A 22,354-nucleotide genomic window follows, 5' to 3' on the forward strand; every position below is an offset into this window, starting at 1 on the left:
CCCCAGCACTTGCTGTAGTTTTTTTTTTTGCATGTACCAGGTGCATAATAAATATTTATTTTTAACTTATAAGCATTATAAATTTATAAAGATCAATATTTATTTATTAACTTAATTTCAGTTCTTTGGAGAGACATCTGTGGGTGTACATTCACTTATAGGGGCTAATGGATAGATTCTTCGTTTGGATGGCTCAAGGTGGTGACCTCTGACAATGATTTGAGTGAAGTAGTTTATTTGGGAGCCAGTCCTGGGAAAGACTAGCTGAAGGGTGCGGACGTGAGACCAGAATAAAGGCTGCTGGTCCATGGTGGGTCCAGGAGCCAGTGACCCCTGTGGACAGCTGTAGCTCAGCCTTGCTAGGTGCCCTGGGTGACAATGTAGGATGTGCGCCTCAGAATCATCCTGCCCACGGTGCAAAGATTGGGGCTGTTTATTCCTCTGTAGCCACGGGTCAGGTAAAGGGTTACTCCTCGGAGGGGTTCGTTCTCTGACCCTACCGGTCTTCGCGGTGTGTGAAGCGTTCTCTGATGGCCAGAAAATGCCCCCGGGCCCAGAGATTGGGTGATGCCATTGGTGAGCGGGGCTGGCGCTCACTGAAATGGGAAAAGGCAGGAAGAAATGGTTCTGGTAGCATCTGCTACAGAGTACCCACTTATTTTCCTCTTATCCAGCTTCTCTGTCTTCCAGAAGTTATTAGCTTTTATGCTTTCATGTCAGCATCTTATGTATTGATGGTGGGGAAAGCCTAAAAATATATGAGGAAGTACAGCATATAATAGTTATATCTCTAACCTGTCACCTTTAGTAACCTAACTTTCTTCGCCCGTAAGTTTGGACATTTAATGACTTGCTCAATGTTATCATTTTAAAATGGTTAAAATGTGCTTAAAAGAGGGCTTCCCTGGTGGCGCAGTGGTTGAGAGGCCGCCTGCCGATGCAGGGGACGCGGGTTCGTGCCCCGGTCCGGGAGGATCCCACATGCCGCGGAGCAACTAAGCCCGTGAGCCATGGCCGCTAGGCCTGCGCGTCCGGAGCCTGTGCTCCGCAACGGGAGAGGCCACGACAGTGAGAGGCCCGCATACCGCAAAAAAAAAAAATGTGCTTAAAAGAAAATGTGTACCTGTGATATTGGATATCTAGGTTTCAGCCATTTTCAACCTGAGGCATTGTGCGGAAACTTCTTGCTTCTTTCCTAAAGGTATTTTGACCTTTGATATTTCTCCCCTTGAAGCGTGGGCTCCTTGTGGCGGGGAATTTGTGTGTCTGGTTTGTCTTCGCGTTGTCGCTAGCATGGGGCCTTGCACCTATTTGTTGAAAAATAAACGTGAGGTTTGTAAGATTGAGTTAAGATGGCTGGCGGGTCTCTTCGATTCTGTAAATACATTTCTGATGTGTAAGCATCATCTGTTACCATTCGTTCAGCTTTGCAATATTTCTGTTACGAAAACATAATTAGTATAGAAAAGAAAAATTGAATGAAACATTGGTCTGGTTAATGGTGACAAAAATGCCACAAGCTGTCTTTTGGTCAAGGTCTTGAATCACTTTCAGAGGGAGAAGTATGACATTTTAACTCAGAGACATTGCACAGAGACAGTGATAAAAGCAAAACTTACATGTTGACTAGTTGGGGAGAAGAATAATGTATGAACGCAGGATCATAAAGCGATGATTTTACATTTCCTTGTATTGTCTGGCAAAGGCAATATCAAACTTGCACTGCTTCCTAATGTCAAAGATAAATAAAGGAAGCAAGAAGAGATAAGTTTGTATTAAAATAGAAGCTTTTCATTTCCAAGTACTCCTTTAAAAAAAAAAAAGTATTTATTTATTTATTTATTTGGTTGCATCGGGCTCCTTAATTGTGGCTTGCGGGCTCCTTAGTTCTGCCTCTCCAGCTCCTTAGTTGCAGCACCAGGGAAGTCCCCAGGTACTCCTTTTATAAGAATAAACATTTATAAATCACTCTTTGGTAAAAATAAAATTTTAAGGGAAAAAGTCTTATGAAATAGACCCATCATCATTAATCAACTATTAAATAAAAGAATGTAACTGGGTTAACAGTCAGGAGATGCTTCAGATTTAATAACTATTTTTTTATTCATTCAACTAATATTTGTTGAGGGACTATTATGCTCCAAAAAGAGAGAATACGGTACTGGACTGGAAAGATAAGTCTTGCTAGTCAGCGAATTTACATTCCAGTAGGGGCACAGACAAGACACAAGTAAACAAATTTTTTAAAATATATATTTTAAGATGGTTATGAATAGTATATAGAAAATAAACGAGTAAAATTTGGAGTGTTAGCTCACTAAGGATTTGGCACTTGAGTTGGAACCTTAATGAGTATTTCAAGAAGAGGGAACTTGAAATACAGTCTCTACGGTGAAAATGAGCTTAAAGTTCTTGAGGAGCAGAAAGGCTTTGTGGCTGGAAGGTGGTGAGTGGGAACAGGGTGGGAGGAGGTGAGAGCAGAGGGTCAGCAGGGCTGGATGGGCCCCGTCTAGTACGCTGTGACAGGGAGACTGGAGGGGTTCTTTCCCACATGTGCAGTGGTCCTCTTGAAGGCTTTAAATTTGGGAAGAGATACGGTAAAAAGCAAAATGTCTTCCAACCTAGAAAACCTCTCCCTGAAAGTAGAAGAAAAAGAAAATAATTTTATAATTGAATAACTATTCAAGCCAACTGTGATATGCACCATTGATCTGCTAAAGAGATTGAAAAACAGAGAGAAATCTGACTCTTTTATATGGCTAAGTAGAAACATTCCATGACCTTAGGTAGGGTTTACAATTTGGAGTCAGGTGACATTTAAGCCCATCTCAACCAGGAAACTGAGAGATCAGGCATTATCTCTGATGAAGAGAAAAGAATGGATTAGGGTATTTGTATTAGTCAAGTTTCTCTGGAGAAACAGAACCAGTAGGGTATGTGTGAGTGTGTGTGTGTGTGTGTGTGTGTGTGTGTGTGTGTGTGTGTGTGTGTGTGTATTTCTGTGTATCTCTCTCTCTACCTATCATCTGTCTATCTACCTATTATCTATCTATCTATCTATCATCTATCATCTATCTATCATCTATCTATTATCTATCTATCTATCTATCTATCATCTATCTGTCATCTATCTATCAATATCTTTTTGGAGAGATTTATTTTAAGGAATTGCCTCGTGCAGTGGTGGAGGCTGGCAGGCTGGTAACTCAAGAAAGAGTTGATACTGCAGTTCAGGTCCAAAGACAATCTAGAGATAGAATTTCCTCTTCTTGAGGGGACCTCAGTCTGTTTTCTCTGAAGGCCTTAAACTGATTGGATGAGGCTCACCTACAGTATGGACTGTAATCTGCTTTACTAAAAGTCCACTACTTTAAATGTTAACCTTCTCTAGACAAGAACACAAAACAAAAAACCTCCCAAAACAACCTTCACAGCAACATCCAGACTGGTATTTGACCAAATATTTGCATTCCATGTCCTAGCTAATTTGACACATAAAAGGAACCATCATGGTATGTGTTGGGGTAGAGCCAACAGATTCTACTTTTGTCCTAAAAAGTGAAGGAAAGCTGGAAATCTAGATGACTCATAGGTTTTTGGCTTATGGATCTAGGTGGATGATGGTGCCATTAATGAAAAAGAGAATATTGGATGTTTGCTCATTAAATACCATCATATTTAGAGTGAAATTAAGATGGAACTACAGACAAAAATTAAGTACATGAAATAAAAGTCAGGTAAGTATAAAAATTCTGAAAGAGGAACACTATTCATGCAGTATGACTTCCAAGCACCTTACCTTAAATGGTTGGCTATCAACTGGTTGGTTGACTGAATGTAGACAGTTACTAAGTGTTGGCCACTCAACAGTACAATGAAATGGCTGAAGTAGGAGGTGGAAGAGAGATTTATTGTTGGGATGGTACTGAGAAAAACTGTGAAATGAAGGTAAGTCTAGACAGGAAAATAACAGGTGGAATAGCCAACACAGATGAAATGTAAAGGGCAATATAGCTCAGTCTACAGATATCTATGGTAACATTTTCAGAGTTCAGTACCTTTTTAGATTAGCAGATTTACATTTGTGTATGGTAAATTATCCTATAACTGTTTCTAAAGAACATTTTATCTTCTTTTTTCCTGGGTTTTACTGTGAACAAAACAAAATATTATTAACATTTTAATTTTATTACCAACGCACAGAGTTACTCATTTTGCCTCACAAAGATCAAGCTTGGGAAGGCCTTCAGTTAGATGGGAGGAAATTGGGTTGACGCTGCATGTTCTGTTGACAGACGTCAATTCCAAAGATGCCAGCAGAAGCAGATGTTCTGAATTCAGTCTCTTGTGAGTCCCGATTCCAAGAAATCAAACCAGCAGACATGAGGAACCCAGCCAAGGAATCTAGGCAGAGGTTGGAAGTAGCACTGAATTAGGAACCCAGGCAAGACAGAGGCAAGAGGTCTCTAACAAGCGTAGACAAGAGCAGATACAGCCGGAGAACATAATCTTTTGAGGCAAAGATCCATTATGACTTTGAAGTTGATAGTCCAAGACTGATCTCCGCGTGTAAGTGGAGCCAACCCCACGGGGTGCTGAGGACAGTAGATAGAATTTGGCTTGTGGAAGCAAAGGCCTCTCTTAGTGGCACTGTGATTACTTTGATAATTTCACTGGGATGACCTGATTGAAATTGGGGTCAGCAGATGCAAACTATTGTATACAGGATGGATCAACAGCAAGGTCCTACTGGATAGCACAGGGAACTCTATTCAATATCCTGGGATAAACCATCATGGAAAAGAGTATGAAAAAGAGTGTATATATATGTCTAACTGAGTCACTCTGCTATACAGCAGAAGGTAGCACAACATTGTAAATCAATTTATATTTCCATAAAATCAATTTTAAAAAAATAAATTGAAGTTGAAATCAAGTGTAAAAAATATACCAAGCTTATTCATCCAGGCACTCGAACATCTGTAATACTATACCAGCTCATTTTGAAAGAACCTCTTAAGTAGAAAGAATTTAGTTAAACTTCACAAAGTGTTTAATTTATATTTGTGCCACAAAAAGAGTCAGTTCCTTTCACTTGTCTATTAAAAAATAGACAAAAAGGAAAAAAACTCTACATGATGAAACATGAAATCAATTTTGATTTAAAGGACAAAAATATGCTTACCAGATCTTTTTATTCTTTTTTTCTTTTTGTCAAGAGGAAGTTGAGTTTTGCCAGCTAGCAGCTATGTACCATAAGCATAAATTATCTATACATACTTATTTAAAGTACCAGCCCCAAACTACAAGTATAAAAAGACTGTTATTTATAAAGTTACTCTCATAAATACTACCTTAAATGATATAAAACCTACATTTATTCAACCTTTACTGCAAACTTCACAAACTATAACACTAGCAAATGCATTTTTGTATCTTTTTGTTATGCAAAGGTTAGGTTGACTATGCCAATGAAATGAAAGACACTAGCTGTCCAAGTTACCTATTGTTGGATGGGAAAGAAAACAAAAAAACTTCTCTAGTTGCCCAGACCTCTGGGTTTCCCAGAAGACACTTAGCTCACAAATTTGCTGGACATTAAATGAATGTAAAATTTCCTGAAATAAAATTGATTTATTAAATACGAAAAACCTTCCTAATGTTATACTTAGAATCATTGTGTATGGGTTTCATCTATATCAAAAAGGGTGGGGATAGTCGGACTTCAAAATTCTATTCCAGGATATACAAGTGTTTAATTTTATAGTTTATTGTATTCATCCCCAAATTTGCTTTTCTCAGATGAGTATTATTTCTTCCTCTGTTACCTACCTTTTATGTTTACTCTGCTACAATTTGTGTGCATTGAAGGCCTTTAAGTCTTTTCATAAGGTTCCTTTTCTGAACTAGGACATCTTGAAGATTCCCAGCCACATGCTCCCAGGAGGCCCCTCAACCCGGTCTTTCTCCAGCTTCAGGGACCCGCGAGGGGGTGGGGGTGGGGAGGAGAGCTGGCCCAGGCTGAGTCAATTTCAAACCTTTTCCTGTGATCACAGGTCTTTTGGGAAATGGAAACATTGCGAACTTTTGACCTAAAATGTTGTCTTTGCCCTATGTATCCACTTAAGCATCATTTCTTTCTTTTTTTAACAGACACTAGGCAATTTTTAATATACAATGAAGATCACAGGCGCTGCGTGGAAGCATTAACTCCCAGCGCAGTTCAAACTGCACCTTGCAACCAAGACAACGAAGCTCAGAAATTCCGATGGGTGTCTGAGTCGCAGATCATGAGTGTTGCCTTTAAGTTATGCTTAGGGGTGCCATCCAAAAGTGACTGGGTCGCTGTCACTCTCTATGCCTGTGACTCCAAGAGTGAACTTCAGAAATGGGAGTGCAAAAATGACACGCTTTTGGGAATCAAGGGAGAAGATTTATTTTTTAACTATGGCAATAGACAAGAAAAGAACATTATGCTTTACAAGGGATCAGGTTTATGGAGCAGGTGGAAAGTTTATGGAACCACAGATGATTTATGCTCTAGAGGTTATGAAGGTAAGAAGCTTGGAATTTTCTTTTTTTCCTTTCTGTCAAATCTTTCTCATCCTCTTAGTTGGAAACTAATTCAAGAAAATAAGCATATTCTTGTTTAGTCTGTACTAGAAGTATTAATTGATTACTTTTGTGTTTGGAACTATTCTGTGTTCTGTGAATGAGTCAATGTGGTACAAAGTCCTAAATGATACTTTAGCTATTTGTAGTTAATGGGAAGACATTTCTTGTAACTTTTGCTAAGAGGTTTTTTTTTAACGGTGGGTTTTACCGCTTTTAGAAATTACTTTTCACTGTAGTCTTTGACCCGGTGCCTTCCATTTTACATTGTATGATTGTCGTGATAAAAGGGTTTAACGAAATGTTTCTTTTCTGGTTTGCATTACCTCTGAACAAATCATCCCTGGAACAGCATTCTTTACCAATTCAGACTGTGTAAAATGAAATCTTGACAATTTTGGTTTCTAAACGTTTCTAATTTATTTGTTACCTTCTGGGTATTTAGAGACATCATGTAATAATCAGCAAATTAGAAAAACTAAGGAATAAGCTTAAAAACTAACCTTCAGCGTCTTTAGTCGGCTGTTTTAGAAAGTGGTAGCACCGCGGGGCAGGAAATAATTGTACATGTATCTGGTTCCTTCAGCTCTTGAAGGTGAAATAAAATCAGAGTATCTAGTCTTCTCTCATCTTGGCCAAATTTCATTCTCTAGTGGCTGCACAGAGAAAAGGTAAAGCAAAAACCCAAAGAACTTGAAGCCCTTTACAAAGGCTTCTTGAGTCAGATGATGTTGTAACCACCTTCCAGGTTTGGACACTTGATTTCTGTGAAGTGTTGTCTAGAATGACCTCAAGGTCAGAGAAAGAGCCTGCCTCTTGGGGCAAGAGATTAAGCTGTTTGCAAAATTACTATGTTACTGAGGCTGCAAAGGTCCGTTGAACTTAGCTCATGGCAGGCATGGGAGTTCAGCTCTTTGCAAGGTGATGATTTGACAGCTTTCCATTCTCCTTCTCTGTTCTGTAAAGGGAAGAAGAGATTAGGAACTGAAGAAGAGTGAGAAGGAGGGCTCAGAAAGAAGTTATCCCAAGGCTTTTATTGAACACAATGTAGGTTTAGAAATTACCTAAGAGGCAACCTACGTAGCACAGCATTTCAGGAGAAACTTGTCGGAAAATTATAGGGCAGGACAAGGGTGAACCAAACTTGACTGAGTCCAATTCCACAGGTGGGACAGTAGTTCTAATTGAGGAATCCAACACAAGGAAGTTTGGTGCTAAGAGATCAGAATTCTCATTTTATTTTAAAAGATATCGCTGAAGTTCTGTAGTCCTCTCTCCACCCCCTGCCCCTACTTTCGGGTCTTCTGTTTGCTTTGAGAAAAATATGCATAGGATTTGGGATCGTGATTCTCAAACTTTAATATGCTTAATAATCATCTGGAGAGCTTGTTAAAAATTCAGATCCCAATGTGCCCCCTCACCTAGATTCTAAATTAGCATATTGGGGGAAAGGCCTAGGGATCTATTGAATTGTCTTTATCAACACTGTGTGGCTGGATGCAGATGGTCCATTGACCACACTTTGCATACTCCCTAAGTCTCTCCCAATACTTAAGATAGTCATGCTAGAAGATCTAGTCCTTCAGAGTGATATTGCAATCGATTCATTGGAATATGCATTAGAAGTAAAGACAATGCAGAGAGGATGTATGCAATCTTTGTCTCTCTAAAGAGAACTTGGGGAAGAAAACTGTCTGAGGCCAAGGATTTAATTTTGAGTGATCGACTCAGATTTTGTAGACATGGACGGATCTGAGGATCGTCTGCAAGTGTGGCCCACAAGAGGAAGAGTCAATTGAGTGCAGTGACATGATTTCTTAGTCAAATTGGCCTCATCAGTGCTTTGTTTAAGAAATCAAGTTAGTCCTTAAAAAGCCATTTCTGATTGCCATCTGTAAATCGAGCACTGAGAATTCCTTGGCTAGCTGAATGAACAGTACCACTAGCCCTTCGTGGTCTTATCACGTTTTCTTCATGCGAAGGAACAATGGTGTAATTATTAAAAATCCAGCATGTTCTTTATACAATGTATGATTCGGAAAACTAGTCCTGTAACCTGGTGCAACAAAAACTAGAATCACATTTTAAAGTTACTAACAGCTAGGCAATTGGCAAAAGAGTCATTTTGAGGGAATTGAGAATAAACCTAGCTTTTAAGGTGGACAAAATCAGTACGAGCAAAGGAAAAGGAAAGGAGGTAAGTAGCATATTTATGTTGTGCTCTTTACATATGTTAGATGCTGTGCTATGTGTTTTACAAATGTTATATTATCTTATTGACTTTCAAGATGTCTTTAAAGAACTTTTTAAAGTCATAGAATCTATGAAACTTAATTAGGAAAAGAGTATTCCTACCTAGAAAAAATTCTGAATATAAACTTGTCGCAAGAGACTGAATATTTCAATATAGAGGATTATTATCTCCTAAAGGGGCATCCCTACAAAGGTAGACTGAACATACTGGAGCATTTGGCTACTTGAGTGGTTTGGGTGTCAATGGAGATATGAGCTTCCTTTTGACTTAAGCCAAACCGTGATCCATAATGATTCTATTTTTTAAAATTAATTAATTCACTTATTTGGGCTACGTTGGGTCTTCATTGCTGTGTGCGGACTTTCTCTAGTTGCATCGAGCAGGGGCTGCTCTTGCCTGTTGCAGTGCACAGGCTTCTCATTGTGGTGGCTTCCCTTGTTGCGGAGCACAGGCTCTAGGCGAGAGGGCTTCAGTAGTTGTGGCTCGCAGGCTCAGTAGTTGTGGCGCACGGGCTTAGTTGCTCCATGGCATGTGGGATCTTCCTGGACCAGTGCTCGAACCCATGTCTTCTGCATTGGCAGTAGGATTCTTAACCATTGCGCCACCAGGGAAGTCTGTGATTCTATATTTGTTTCAACTTTCCTTTCTAGGTGAACCTAGAGCTTCACATTTTGAACTGTTTGGACTCATTAAAAAAAAAAAAGACAAATACTGATTATAGATAGTATCTAAGGGTTTTAAGTGATTTCTTTCCATGATGTGAATTAGAGATTTATGCTAAAGTTCCTACCCTTTCTCGTAGCCATTGTTGAGGGACTCAAGTGGAGTGTGGCTGGACAGGAGTGCTTGGAGGGGATTGAAGTTTTGACTGTGTGTTTGGGTTACACAGCTATAAGGTTATTTTTCAACCTTGAGATTCAGTAATTCTCTGACTCCAGCCAAGGGGAAGGATGGCCTTTTCTCTGTTTGGAGGAAATGCAGAAGTCAAAGCTGTTGTCAGCAGAGCTGACTGCTTTTGGCTCATGAGAGCAAAGAGGAAAATCTATTGCAAAAGACAGCAGAACAGAAGTGGTGCTAGAGTTCTTCCCGAGGACACAGGTATCCAGCCAAAGACAGGGGTCGCAAGAGAAGGGAAATACAAAGGAAGTCCCTGTGCTAGTGTAAGGGGTGTGATCAGAAGCATAAGACTGATCCTTGAAGTAACCTTCTGATTGGAAAGTAATCGTTCAGGAGATTCACATCCATTCTAAGTGCAAGTCAATGTGTCTCTTCTAGCCATGTACACACTCCTGGGCAATGCCAATGGGGCAACCTGTGCGTTTCCATTCAAGTTTGAGAACAAGTGGTATGCAGATTGCACAACTGCTGGACGGTCAGACGGGTGGCTCTGGTGTGGAACCACTACAGATTATGACATGGATAAGCTATTTGGATACTGTCCACTGAAATGTAAGTAACTTTACCATCAAGACAATTTTGGCACGTTTAGTGTGGCAACCTAGTGATAAGACTTTGTGTTTATAGAGAACATTTCTTCCTCCAAGTGATTTCTTTTTTCTTTTTTTTTTTTTTTTTTTGCGGTACGTGGGCCTCTCACCGCTGTGGCCTCTCCCGTTGCGGAGCACAGGCTCCGGACGCCCAGGCTCAGCGGCCATGGCTCACGGGCCCAGCCGCTCCACGGCACGTGGGATCCTCCCGGACCGGGGCACGAACCCACGTCCCCTGCATCGGCAGGCGGACCCTCAACCACTGCGCCACGAGGGAATCACCCCTCCAAGTGATTTCTCATTTACTATCTCATCATCCTCCACCACAACCCTCTACAGATGTCATTGTCCCCATTCTATAATGGAGGGGGTGATCCATATTGGCTAAAGACAAGAACACAGATCTTCTGACTCTCAGCCCTAGGCTGCATCAAATGACCCCTTTATTTTCACTAACTACTGCTTCTCCTTAGATTCCACTGTTACTGTCAGTTATTTTCTAAGACTTTAGGGCAAATTATACTGTATATGATATAGACTTAATGCCACAGGTGGGCATCCCATTTTCCAACCCCCCCAATGATTTACCTTTATTAAACTATAGATCAAAAACAGAATTTAAGCAATGCCACAGCATTGGTTTTGATGGAGAGAGAGAGAGATGTGAGTGGCTCCTGAATTTTGTGTCAATGTAATGAAAAGGGTTCCTGACTGTGAAAATGATAGTAATGTTACTCTTCTTAAATTAAGTTTAAGAAGAGTATTATTTAATTTAACATAGCTTCAGTGGAAGTGAGTTATGTGTATGCTTGAAGGGGGTTTAAAATTAAAATGTAAGTCTTATTGCAATGATGCAAAATAAGTGGCATTGCATTGTATTGAAGTGAGGGCGCCATAAAAATTCCTGGTGTCCTTTCCGTGCTCAAGAATTTATAAAGAAGCAGGGCAGCAGGTTTGGGGTGGGGTGGAGGAGGGCATTCTTGTTGGCAGGAAGGGATGGGGCCGAAAAAAACAGAGGAGGAAGAGTTCTTTGCTTCTCTCTCCCCATCACCCTACATCCTCCTCCTGCTGCCAGAACCTGCCTTCCTTTTCTTCCCCCTGAACCTCTTACCCCCAACCTCTTGCTACTTCAGACTCTGTGGATCAGAGCTCCTGTTTCCTGCTGTCCTGCCAAGGGGCGGGCACTGGGTCAGAGCCTCAGATACAGTCTGGGCTGATTGTGAGACTGCCTGCATTGCAATAGTGCTGCTGTAACCCCACTAAACTTTCAGGATCACACATCCACATACCAGCACGGTATTCCAAGCGTTATTGTAAAAAACAGTCCAGTTTACAAACATATCCTAGTTCGCCAAGTTAAAGACAGAATTCCAAGAACTGTGCTTATTTATCTTTTGAGTTCTAATCCCTAAACATCTTACTAAAAATTAATTGGATTTCTCAGCCCCATAGATTATTGTAATTCCCCTCTGGGTCTAGCCCCTCAGTTCTGGGTGAATACCCACAAAAACTCAAGTCTTCCTGTGTTCACGGTGGAACCGCTCTCCCATTCTTGGGTGAGGTAAATGCGTTTCTGTTTTATAACAACTTTTAAAGGTTTGATTCCCATGAAAGGTTGACTGATGTCTGATCTCTATGTTAGAAGGCTTTTTGTCTGAAAACAAAACTGAACTTTTTCCCATAAGGTAAAGCAAGACTTGTTTCTCAGTGATTGAGGGGCGTCTTCCTCTGGACTTTGTAGGAATGGTGTTTGCTAAATCCGTTATCATGGAGTGTGGTGGGGCCACAGATCTCATGGGTCCAGCTGTAACATCCTGCACTTACGTGGTGTTGACAGGGACATTGTTGGCTGCGTGTATGATTTAATGAATCATTAAATGGAGGACAAATGGCCGGCCACTAATCATAAAAAAACCCCAACACCTTGTCTAGACATGTGTTTTAGGGATAAACTGGGTAAGCTCTAGAATGAGCTTTTAGTCTCACTGGTTCCAATTTATGTCTTCCAAAGCAAATTATATATTTTGCCTAGTTAATTGTAAAAGTAAAATAACTGGAAATTTAAAACACTTTTGATTTCAATATGCATTACAGTTTTAAAGCACATTTTACACATTCCATGCCTTTCTTGAAGGGCTTTGCAGTTTCCCAAACTCTTTCATTGTCTTTGCTTTGCCTTTTTTTCAAAAGAACATTTTATTTTATGTTAGCCTTAAACTGGCAGATTCAGTACAGGAAAATGAGGTCCCAGCTAGTGACACTTAGTGACACTTAGTATATGCTCTTCATTGTCCTCTGTATTGTTTATTGTAATGTTTTCCTTCTATTTAGACATTTATTTTCAAGTATCAGGAGAACAGGAAAAGGAAAAGACTCCTTTCTCTCAATTCCCCATAGCTTGCAGTTTTAGCTTTCAGCGTCAGTTGTGCTGGTTTACTGTGGGAATTTGAACAATTTGGGGAGATATAGGGTCAGCAAACCTATGCATGCATTGAGAAATAGGTCTTGATTGATTTAAAATGATTAAATGCAAAATATAGTTTCTTTAAATGAAGAGAAGCATCAAACTGCATTTCTTTCTATGGTCATTAGTAGCCCTTTCCTTCATTTCTGGATGAGAAAATCATCCCCTCCTTCTTTTATAGCTCATACTTTCTACCACACTACAAGCAAAACCTCCAAATTTCTAAAAATATTTATTTAAAATAGCTCCGTCTTCAAATAAACCTCAAACCAGTCTCATCTGAGTGATCTCACTTACAGGGCGAAGAATCCATTTCCACATTAAACCAGTAACACCTCAGATTGTGGTAATTTAAATTTAACATTACTAATTCAAATATATTTTTATGTGAATATATAATAATTTTATAGTTAAAACATCTTAGAAATGTTTATGCTGTTGCCCAAATGAAATGTTGATATTTTTTTCTTCCTCTTTGGTGTTTCATGAACCACAAATTTCATATCATAGCGTGTGGTAAGTATATGAAAAAGGTGACTTCCTTGTCAGATACAAAGTATCACAATGACATGCATATATAAAGTGTGGGCTATATGTGTATTTATAATGTTGGCTGTATGCATATATATGGTGTAGGCTCTATACACACGGACAACTGTCCAATTTGTTAGCAAGTTGAATACTCCTCAGAAAATTTGAGAGCTTATGTAACCTTTTCTCTTCCTTATAAATAAATGAAAGGATTATGACTTCACATGAATTGTAAGTAGAATTTTATATTATTAGAAAGACAAAAGAGAAGTTTTTATATCATGAAGCACACAAAAATATTTCATTTGTTGACTCATTTCTCAAACATCTTATGTGTAAAATGCAATCAATAATATTTATCCATCTATATTATTGGCCTTTCATAGACTATAGCCAAGTTTATAGAGTATACTGGGAACCATAAAATAGCAAAGGAAAAAATAAGGTAAAAATTTTAAAAATTAAAAAAAAAAATTTAAAATAAAAGGTGTTTTACTCTGAGGGAAGAAAAACTGACAATCAACTATTACCAGGAGCTACCCTATGTTTAATACGTGCTGGAGACAAGAACATGAGACTCCAGAGGAGGTTAACAATGTAACTAAGGTTGACTCACCAGTGAGTGACAGAGTCTGGAGGCTGGTCCTGGCCAGTCTGTCTGTGGACTCTATGACCTTCCCCTCTAATGCCTGTGCCTTTGGTCTAAAAAGACCAGACTGGAATGTGCAGGTGAAATATCCATTACTGAGAGAAGACATACTTATTTTCTCTTCTCCCTTTATTATTGTTTTTCTAGATTAAGGAAGGTGGGCTGGCATCTCTATTCTAAGTCTATGTATTTGCCTCACTTCCCAACTCATCTGAGCTCAAATGTCCTAATGGAAAAATAGAGATGTTGAGTCCCTGTCTTTCTGGAGGCACGTGAAGGAGATGAAATGCGGTCGATCTTTGAAAACTCCCCCTCTTCATTTCAGGAATAAAGAAAATCTCATAGTCACTCTAAAACTGATTAAAAGAAAGAAAAAAGGAAAAGATAATGCTTTAGGCAATAATGTTACCAAGATTGTTTAAAAAATATTGTTCCTAGGGGCTTCCCTGGTGGCGCAGTGGTTGAGAGTCCGCCTGCCGATGCAGGGGACACGGGTTCGTGCCCCGGTCCGGGAAGATCCCACGTGCCGCGGAGCGGCTGGGCCCGTGAGCCGTGGCCGCTGAGCCTGCGCGTCCGGAGCCTGTGCTCCGCAACGGGAGAGGCCACAACAGCGAGGCCCGCGTACTGCAAAAAAAAAAAAAAAAAAATTGTTCACTGAAAATTCTTTCCATACACAATGTAGTCAATTCCTTTTGACTTCTTTTACAGTTGAGGGCAGTGAAAGCTTATGGAATAAAGATCCTTTGACCAGCATTTCCTACCAGATAAATTCCAAATCTGCTTTAACTTGGCACCAGGCGAGGAAGAGCTGCCAACAACAGAATGCTGAACTCTTGAGCATCACGGAGATACATGAGCAGACATACCTGACAGGTAAAGATGTGAAAAGAAAACGAAGCTGTGAAATCCTGATTATTTTATTTCTGTATAGTTTAACTTAAAAGCATACAACACGAATAATTCTAGACATCATGATAGAGTCAGTCCTAAACAGATGGTGCAGAGGGTTTGACAAATGTGCACCCTGAAAAAGACACCTGGGATAGCGAATAGGTTTCATCTCATGAGCCAACTTTCTTCTATCAGTTGTGTCAGTGTCTAGAACTTGTGCTGAGAATGATTCGGTGGGTTTATTTGGGTTCAGAGTAGAAGATGCTACAATCAGTTAGCGATGCCGTTCTTGGACGCAACATGGGTGCCATACTGGTCGAATATTCTAGGTCTAGCTTGAAGTCATTGGTTTTCCATTAGCATGGGAGAATTTAACATGATAAACTGAAGAGCTGCCACCACAAACAGGGACAAGTGAAGAGCTGTCCTTTTGCCTCCTGTCTTTCAAATTCCCAGACTCTAATGGTTTTCAGGTCTTATTGATACTGTTTCTACAATGTTTGTTTTTTTAGCATTTGTTCGTATAAGGTTGTGAAGATGAAAAGAGCTAATGTTTGCTTGAGATGAGAGGGTCTGTTTTCTGCGATCCACACTTGAGCAACAGAGAGATCAGGACCAGAAACAAGTGTGGGAGAAAGAGCATCCTCAATTCTCTGCTCTAATCCCCTCCCTCCAGTTCACCCTGACCCTGCTTAGTAGCTGAAAGTATCTCTCATCCACTGACCACCATGTTCAAAAATTCGTAGTGGCTTCTCATTTCCTATCAACTAATTAACACCACACCTTTGCCTGACGTTCAGGGGCTGTCACCTGTCCACTGACTGCTGTTCCCCTTTGTGCATTTTGCAGTCTGGACGAAAGAAAACTTTTGGGTTCCTCATCTATGTCTCATACTTTCTCACCTCCACCTCTGTCCCCATGGCATTTCTTGTACCTAGAATTCCCCCCATTTTATACAGTTGAAATGCAGTCTTCTCTATTTCCATCTGCCTTTCTCTTATTTGTTTACCACTTTTACAGTGGTTACTTACATATGTCCCTCTTCTCCTACAAGACTATAAATACATTCGTTTTTTATTCATTCATTCATTCATTCTACAAGATGGGTGGTTTCTCTGTGTGAGGCATTGTGCTAGCTTCTGGGGACACAGCAGTGACCAAAGCCTGCCATGTCCTGTCCACGTGGAGCTTAAAGTCCAATGGGGAAAACACATAGACAAGAAAAGAAGCAAATAAATACAAATTATAGTTAAGTGCCATGAGAAAAGCAAATTGAAGGCTGTGTAGAGTATGGATTTGAGAGATAGATGGTTGAAAGTGAGGAACGTCTTGTGAATATTGTCCTCCCCACCCCAACAAGATTCACACAGAACCTTCCGGGAAGACAGTCTCAAGGAATGTTTGCTGACTGACAAATGAGGATGCAACACAAGAAAAAACATTATTTTTATTATTATTTTTTAACATCTTTATTTGAGTATAACTGTTTTACAATAGTGTGTTAGTTTCTCCTTTACAACAAAGTGAATCAGTTATACATATACATATGCTCCCATAACTCTTCCCTCTTTTGTTACCCTCCCTCCCACCCTCCCTATCCCACCCCTCTAGGTGGTCACAAAGCACAGAGGTGAACTCCCTGTGCTATGCTGCAGCTTCCCACTAGCTATCTAATTTCCATTTGGTCGTGTGTATATATCCCTGCCACTCTCTCACATCGTCACAGCTTACCCTTCCCCCTCCCCATATCCTCAAGTCCATGCTCTAGTAGGTCTGTGTTTTATTCCCATCCTACCACTAATCTCTTCATGACATTTTTTTTTTAGATTCCATATATATGTGTTAGCATACGGTATTTGTTTTTATCCTTCTGACTTACTTCACTCTGTATGACAGATTCCAGGTCTATCCACCTCATTACAAATAACTCAGTTTCATTTCTTTTTATGGCTGAGTAATATTCCATTGTATATATGTGCCACATCTTCCTTATCCATTCATCTGTTGATGGACACTTAGGTTGCTTCCATGTCCTGGCTATCGTAAATAGAGCTGCAATAAACATTTTGGTACATGACTCTTTTTGAGTTATGGTTTTCTCAGGGTATATGCCCAGTAGTGGGATTGCTGGGTCATATGGTAGTTCTATTTGTAGTAGAAAAAACATTATTTAGAAATTCAGCCTCACGTTTGGACCAGTGGTCAGTTTATGGCAAGAAGACAGTGGTTCTTAAGTGTGAAGTTGCTTATCAATCACCAGTGAACTTTGTTAAAGTGAAGCTGCCTGGGTGCAAACCCCAGAGGCTGTAGATCAGTAGGTATGATGTGGGGTCCTGGAATCTGCATGTTATCAGATTTCCAGGTGATTCTAGGGCAAGTGGATGGGGACCACACTTGGCAAAGCACTGTGTACAGTACCTGCTGTATCAGCAATGCCTACAGATTGCATCTGCCTGGACAGCAGGCAGCAGAGCTCAGGAGTAAGGAGCAGAGACTCAGGAGCCTGACGGCCCGGGCCCCAGCTCTGTGAAGCTGGGGGACCTTGGGGGCGATTACCTGAGGCCGCTATGCTGCAGTGGGAGAGTGTGTGTGAACTGTTACAAGAGACAGAGCTGTCCCCAGCCTTGTCTCATCAGCTAGGATTCCCTTTCTCCAGCTTTTTTCAGATGATCCTCTCCATCAATTGGAACACACTTCTCCTATAAGTTATTATTTTTTAATTGAATTTGAAGATGTTGATTGCATTCCATTTGGGGGAAAAATGTAACATGAATTTTTTTTTAGCACCACGTTGTGAAATACACAAAGCATTATTAGGTAGGAAAGATTTTTCTATTTCTAGTCCATTTCTGAGGACTAAATCATGAATACTAGCTCCACTGTAATGAAACCGTTTTGTGTACCAAGTGTAACATTTAAAAATTTTCTGCTTTCAGTATAGGCTGCAAGCCACCATTATCTTTCGGCCATCATTAAAGAGATTGACAACAGAAAAGCAATACGACCTCACGATGGGCATTCGAGAACTCAGAGATGGCCTTATGCCTCCGTCTGCTGAGTGATTCTGTTTTGTGTTGGTCCTTGGGGCCTTTGTATGCAGTACTGGGGCAAAGTACAGAGGGAACGATATTTGCAACCGTGTGTAAAAATAAGGAGAAAAAGAGGAAAACAGACAGAGATAAGACAAAATTTATGTAGGTGATTAAGGAAGAGAGAGAATGAGTTGAGGCAATCCCGGTGTGATTTGTGCTGGCTTGCACGTGTTAGAGAAAACTCAGAGTTGTGGTTTCACTTGGCTTTTTTTTTTTTTTTTTAAGGAATCTGTTTGTGGGTTGCGCTATCTTGACTCTTCTGAGTTTTGCTTGTTTTCTGGCTTTCTGGAAGCCAAGGGACAGAGCACAGGTTACTTTTGAACTCTTCCCCAGTTGCTAGGGGAAAGGGGCTATGTGAGCAGGACAGCATCTCTGGGCCCTCCACTCACTTCCTCATTCCTGGCTCCGCTATCAGGCTTCTGGCTGCAGGAAATGCTTCTCTAATCAGCAAGGGCTATTACTGTGTCCCCAGGAGCGCAAACAAGCCCTCAGAGATTGGGAGGCTGAGTTCACCTCAGATACTTATTTGAATCTTATCCAAGCCTCCGGAATTTCAGTCAGCAAATTTTAACTGAAATCCGGGTAGGAATGACTTCTCGAATGTGATTTGTAATATTTCCTGCTTTTCTTTAAGTCAAAAATGCCATGCATCAGGGGACAAAAAAAAGTCTGACGGGGAATTTAAAAAATAAACCAGACTTTTGTTTTCTAGAGGGAAGATATTCATGACATTTGGGATTTATCGGCGTATATTGGGAAAGACTAGAAAATCCTGGTGTGAGTGAGGGCTTGTCATCTACTCCATTCTGGAAAGTAGGGCGCTAACATTTTTTAAAAACCACACACAGTTACCCTTTTAAAATATGATTTCTTTTATGTGAGAATTTTGAGTAGTAAATTTCATTTTTCAAAAATGTATAAGCCTCTTATGACTCTGAGATCAAATTCGCTGTTATTAATTAAACAGCTGCTGCGTGTCAGACACTGAGCTTTATTTCTAAAGCTGACACCAACCTTGTAAATGAGTAATATTGTCCCCACTTTATAGATAACAGATTAGGAGGGAGAAGGTAGGAATTTTGCCTAATGCTGCACGTTCAGAAAATAACTGTATTGGAATTCAGCACTGACTTTCCATTACGCTCTGCCTGGGTCTCACTTAAAAATAAGCAAGGATCTGGTGGCCCCCAAAACACTAAAGAGAACCTTTCATTTAGATGTCAGCAGCTCCTTGCTCCAGGAAATGTATTCTAAACTGGCGATCTGATTTCACATCATCTGCTCGGTTAACGGCTTCTGCCCAGCGGCCAATTCTTATATCACCCAGAGTCATTTCATCATCTCTTCTTCTTCTACCCTTAAAAATGTTGGGACACCCTATTGAATCGTCAGTCCCTGAATCAGCTCTATAACTATGTATGTGCAGGATTAGGATTTATAGAACTGAAATAAGATATAGGAAGTGAAATTGGCTAGTTACTTTGATTGTTTTGGCCAGTTTCCATATGGTGCCGGGTGGAGAACAAATTGGACCACAGTATAGAAAAGAACGGTACAGTGCACCATCGGACAGTAATACGTCTTCTATTACAACTAAGTTCAGAAGGAGGTATCAATTGTTTCAGACGATACATGCAGGAAAATTAAACATTAAAAAGTTTAGCATGTGGAATTGTGTAATAATACTAAAAAAATCTGGTCATCTTCTTTATAAAATTACAAACACATTAGAGAAAAAATTGTGGATGACGCTCATCAGCTTTTAGTGATACATTAACACAAAGCTTGAAATTTGTTTGTAAATCACACTTTTTGCCAACCCGAATTCAACATGGAGTAGTAACAATAATATTAATAATAGCAATAGCTTACATTTACTGGGCATATACTATGTATTAGGCCCTGTTTTAAGAAGTATTACTTAATTTAATTCTTCAAAACAAGCCTAGGAGTACCTAGAATAGATAAGGAGAGTCTCAAAGGATAATTTCCTTAAAGAGTGATCATCTTTTCTCATCATGCCAAACATAGTAATTTAATTAAGCAATCTCAAGCAAAATCTAATTTATTTATTCCTACAGTTCTGTTCAAAACTTCATAGTTTTGAAAACTTAGATATGAGTATTTTATTATAAATTTTAAAACATACCAGAATATTTGATTTTGGGGAATAGCCATATCCAACATATACAAGGAACTCATACAACCCAACATAAAAAATAGACCCCCAAAGCCTGAGAAAAACCAAAACAACTTGAAGAGACATTTTCTCAAAGAAAACATACACATGAAAAGATGCTCAATATCATTAATCATCAGAGAAATGCAAATCACAGTCACTGTGAGATACCACTTCACACCGTTAAGAGTGACTATTATCAAAAAGACAACAGATAGCAAGTGTTGGCCAAGATGTGGAGAAAAGGGACCCCTCAGGTGCTGTCAGTGGGGATGTGGACTGGTGCAGCCACTATGGGGAACCGTATGGAGGGTCCTCAAAAAACTGAAAGTAGAGCTACCATGGGATCCAGCAATTTTACTTCTGATTATTTACCTGGAAAAAAACCAAAAACACTAATTCAAAACGACATGTGCATTCCAGTGTTCATTGCAGCGTCATTTACAATAGCCAAGATATGGATACAACGTTAAGTGTCCACTGATAGACAAATGGATAAAGAAGATGTGGTATATATATACATACGTACAATGGAATATTACTCAACCATAAAAATGAAATTTTGCCATTGTGATAACATGGGTGAATCTAGAAGGTATTCAGCTAAGTGAAATAAGTCAGAGACAGATGAATACCTCTTGATCTCACTTATGTATGGACTCTAGAAAACAAAACAAAATGAAAACAGATGCATAGATACAGAGAACAAATGGGTGGCTGCCAGAAGGGAGGGCAGGTGGGGAGTAGGTGAAATAGTTAGAGGATTAAGAGGTACAACCTTCCAGTTACATAACAAAGTCATGGGGATATAATACACAGCATAAGGAAGATGGTCAATTATATTGTAATAACTTTGTATGGGCACAGATGGTTACTAGACTTATTGTGGTGATCATTTCATAATGTATGCAATGTCAGATCACTATGTAGTATACATGAAACTAATGTAATATTGTATGTCAACTATATTTCAATAAGAAAAATAATTTATGAAAAAAATCAATGTTCAGTGGTATTTAACAGAATAATTATTAACATAAAATATAGTATCAACATGACACTGATCCCAGAATGACATTTCTAAGGTACAGACTAGTAGACAGGCATCTCCTCCTGACACCTTATATGTTATCTATTTACATGAATGAGGTGAGATGGCAGTTTTTGTTGGTTTCTTTAATTTACCCTAAAGAGACATAAGTAATAGTTTAGTACTCAAAAGTTTTAATAACTATGTAAAATAATTATTAAACTAAAGAGAAACCATCAATGAGATGAATAACTATAAAATTGATTTACTATGAATGAATTTCTATCACTTTATTATCAGTATTTTCTTTTTAATGAATGCAGTCGTAGTCGATGACGCTCATTGCAGAGATTTAAGACTAAAGAAATATTAAGCTTTTCCCTTTTGGTAATGTCATTTCCTTGACATAGCTTGTAATAAGTATTTTATTTTTTGGTAAAATTCCAACTTTGGAGAACCAAATGCTGAGTCTTCACAGGTAACCAGTGTGAGTTCTGCCATGGACTATTTATTGTTTGGAGAGGGATGACATTTATCAGAAATATCTTTTTAGTTCATGGTTCTTTACTTAAAGATGCTCTAACATGTAAACTTATCTGAAAGTGTATTATATCAATAATAGTAACTCACAGGCAAATTTAATTTAAACAAGGGTTGAATTCACTGGAAACACCAAAGTGAACCCTGGGTGCAAGTCCTAATTTACTAATCCTCTGTTTCACTCTCCACAAGTTTCTTAACCTCTCTGTCCTCAGTTTCTTCATCTGTAAAATGAAGGCACTGGACGAGATACCTCTCAAGGTGTATAAAGTACCTAAGGGCAAGAGCTGTACTAACTCAGACTTTTTTTTTCTAGAATGCTTGATAAAGATAAGTGAATCTGAAGTAATTTTCACTGACTTTTTACATGCTAGTAGTTAATTTCATCCCATTTTTATTACTTTATTTAAAGAAATTACACAATAGGGTTTACTTTTCAGTAAGTAACTCCAGTATTGGATTCAGTTCAGTTCATTAAGCATCAACCTACCTAATCAATATCAACCTAGTCAATATCCTCAAGTGGATTCTCCCTTTGTCAGTGCCTTTCTGCCAGATGCTGAATAAACTAACAGCATTCAGGTCACATTTCTCCAAGAACAGTGATCTGTGCTGTTATGGGATT

General features: G+C 39.4%; 1 protein-coding gene across 1 annotated transcript in view; it reads left to right on the forward strand.

Annotated features, from left to right (window-relative positions):
- MRC1 (mannose receptor C-type 1) overlaps window positions 1-22,354 on the forward strand; it is a 98,858-nt gene that overhangs the window by 6,931 nt on the left and 69,573 nt on the right. The window contains exons 2-4 of the mRNA XM_059058350.2: window positions 6,154-6,555; window positions 10,142-10,315; window positions 14,706-14,870. Of these exons, the coding sequence (XP_058914333.1) occupies window positions 6,154-6,555; window positions 10,142-10,315; window positions 14,706-14,870 (741 nt within the window). The remainder of the gene's footprint in view (window positions 1-6,153; window positions 6,556-10,141; window positions 10,316-14,705; window positions 14,871-22,354) is intronic.

This window comes from Kogia breviceps, chromosome 3, assembly GCF_026419965.1.
Source record: "Kogia breviceps isolate mKogBre1 chromosome 3, mKogBre1 haplotype 1, whole genome shotgun sequence".
NCBI classification, from domain to species: domain Eukaryota; kingdom Metazoa; phylum Chordata; class Mammalia; order Artiodactyla; family Physeteridae; genus Kogia; species Kogia breviceps.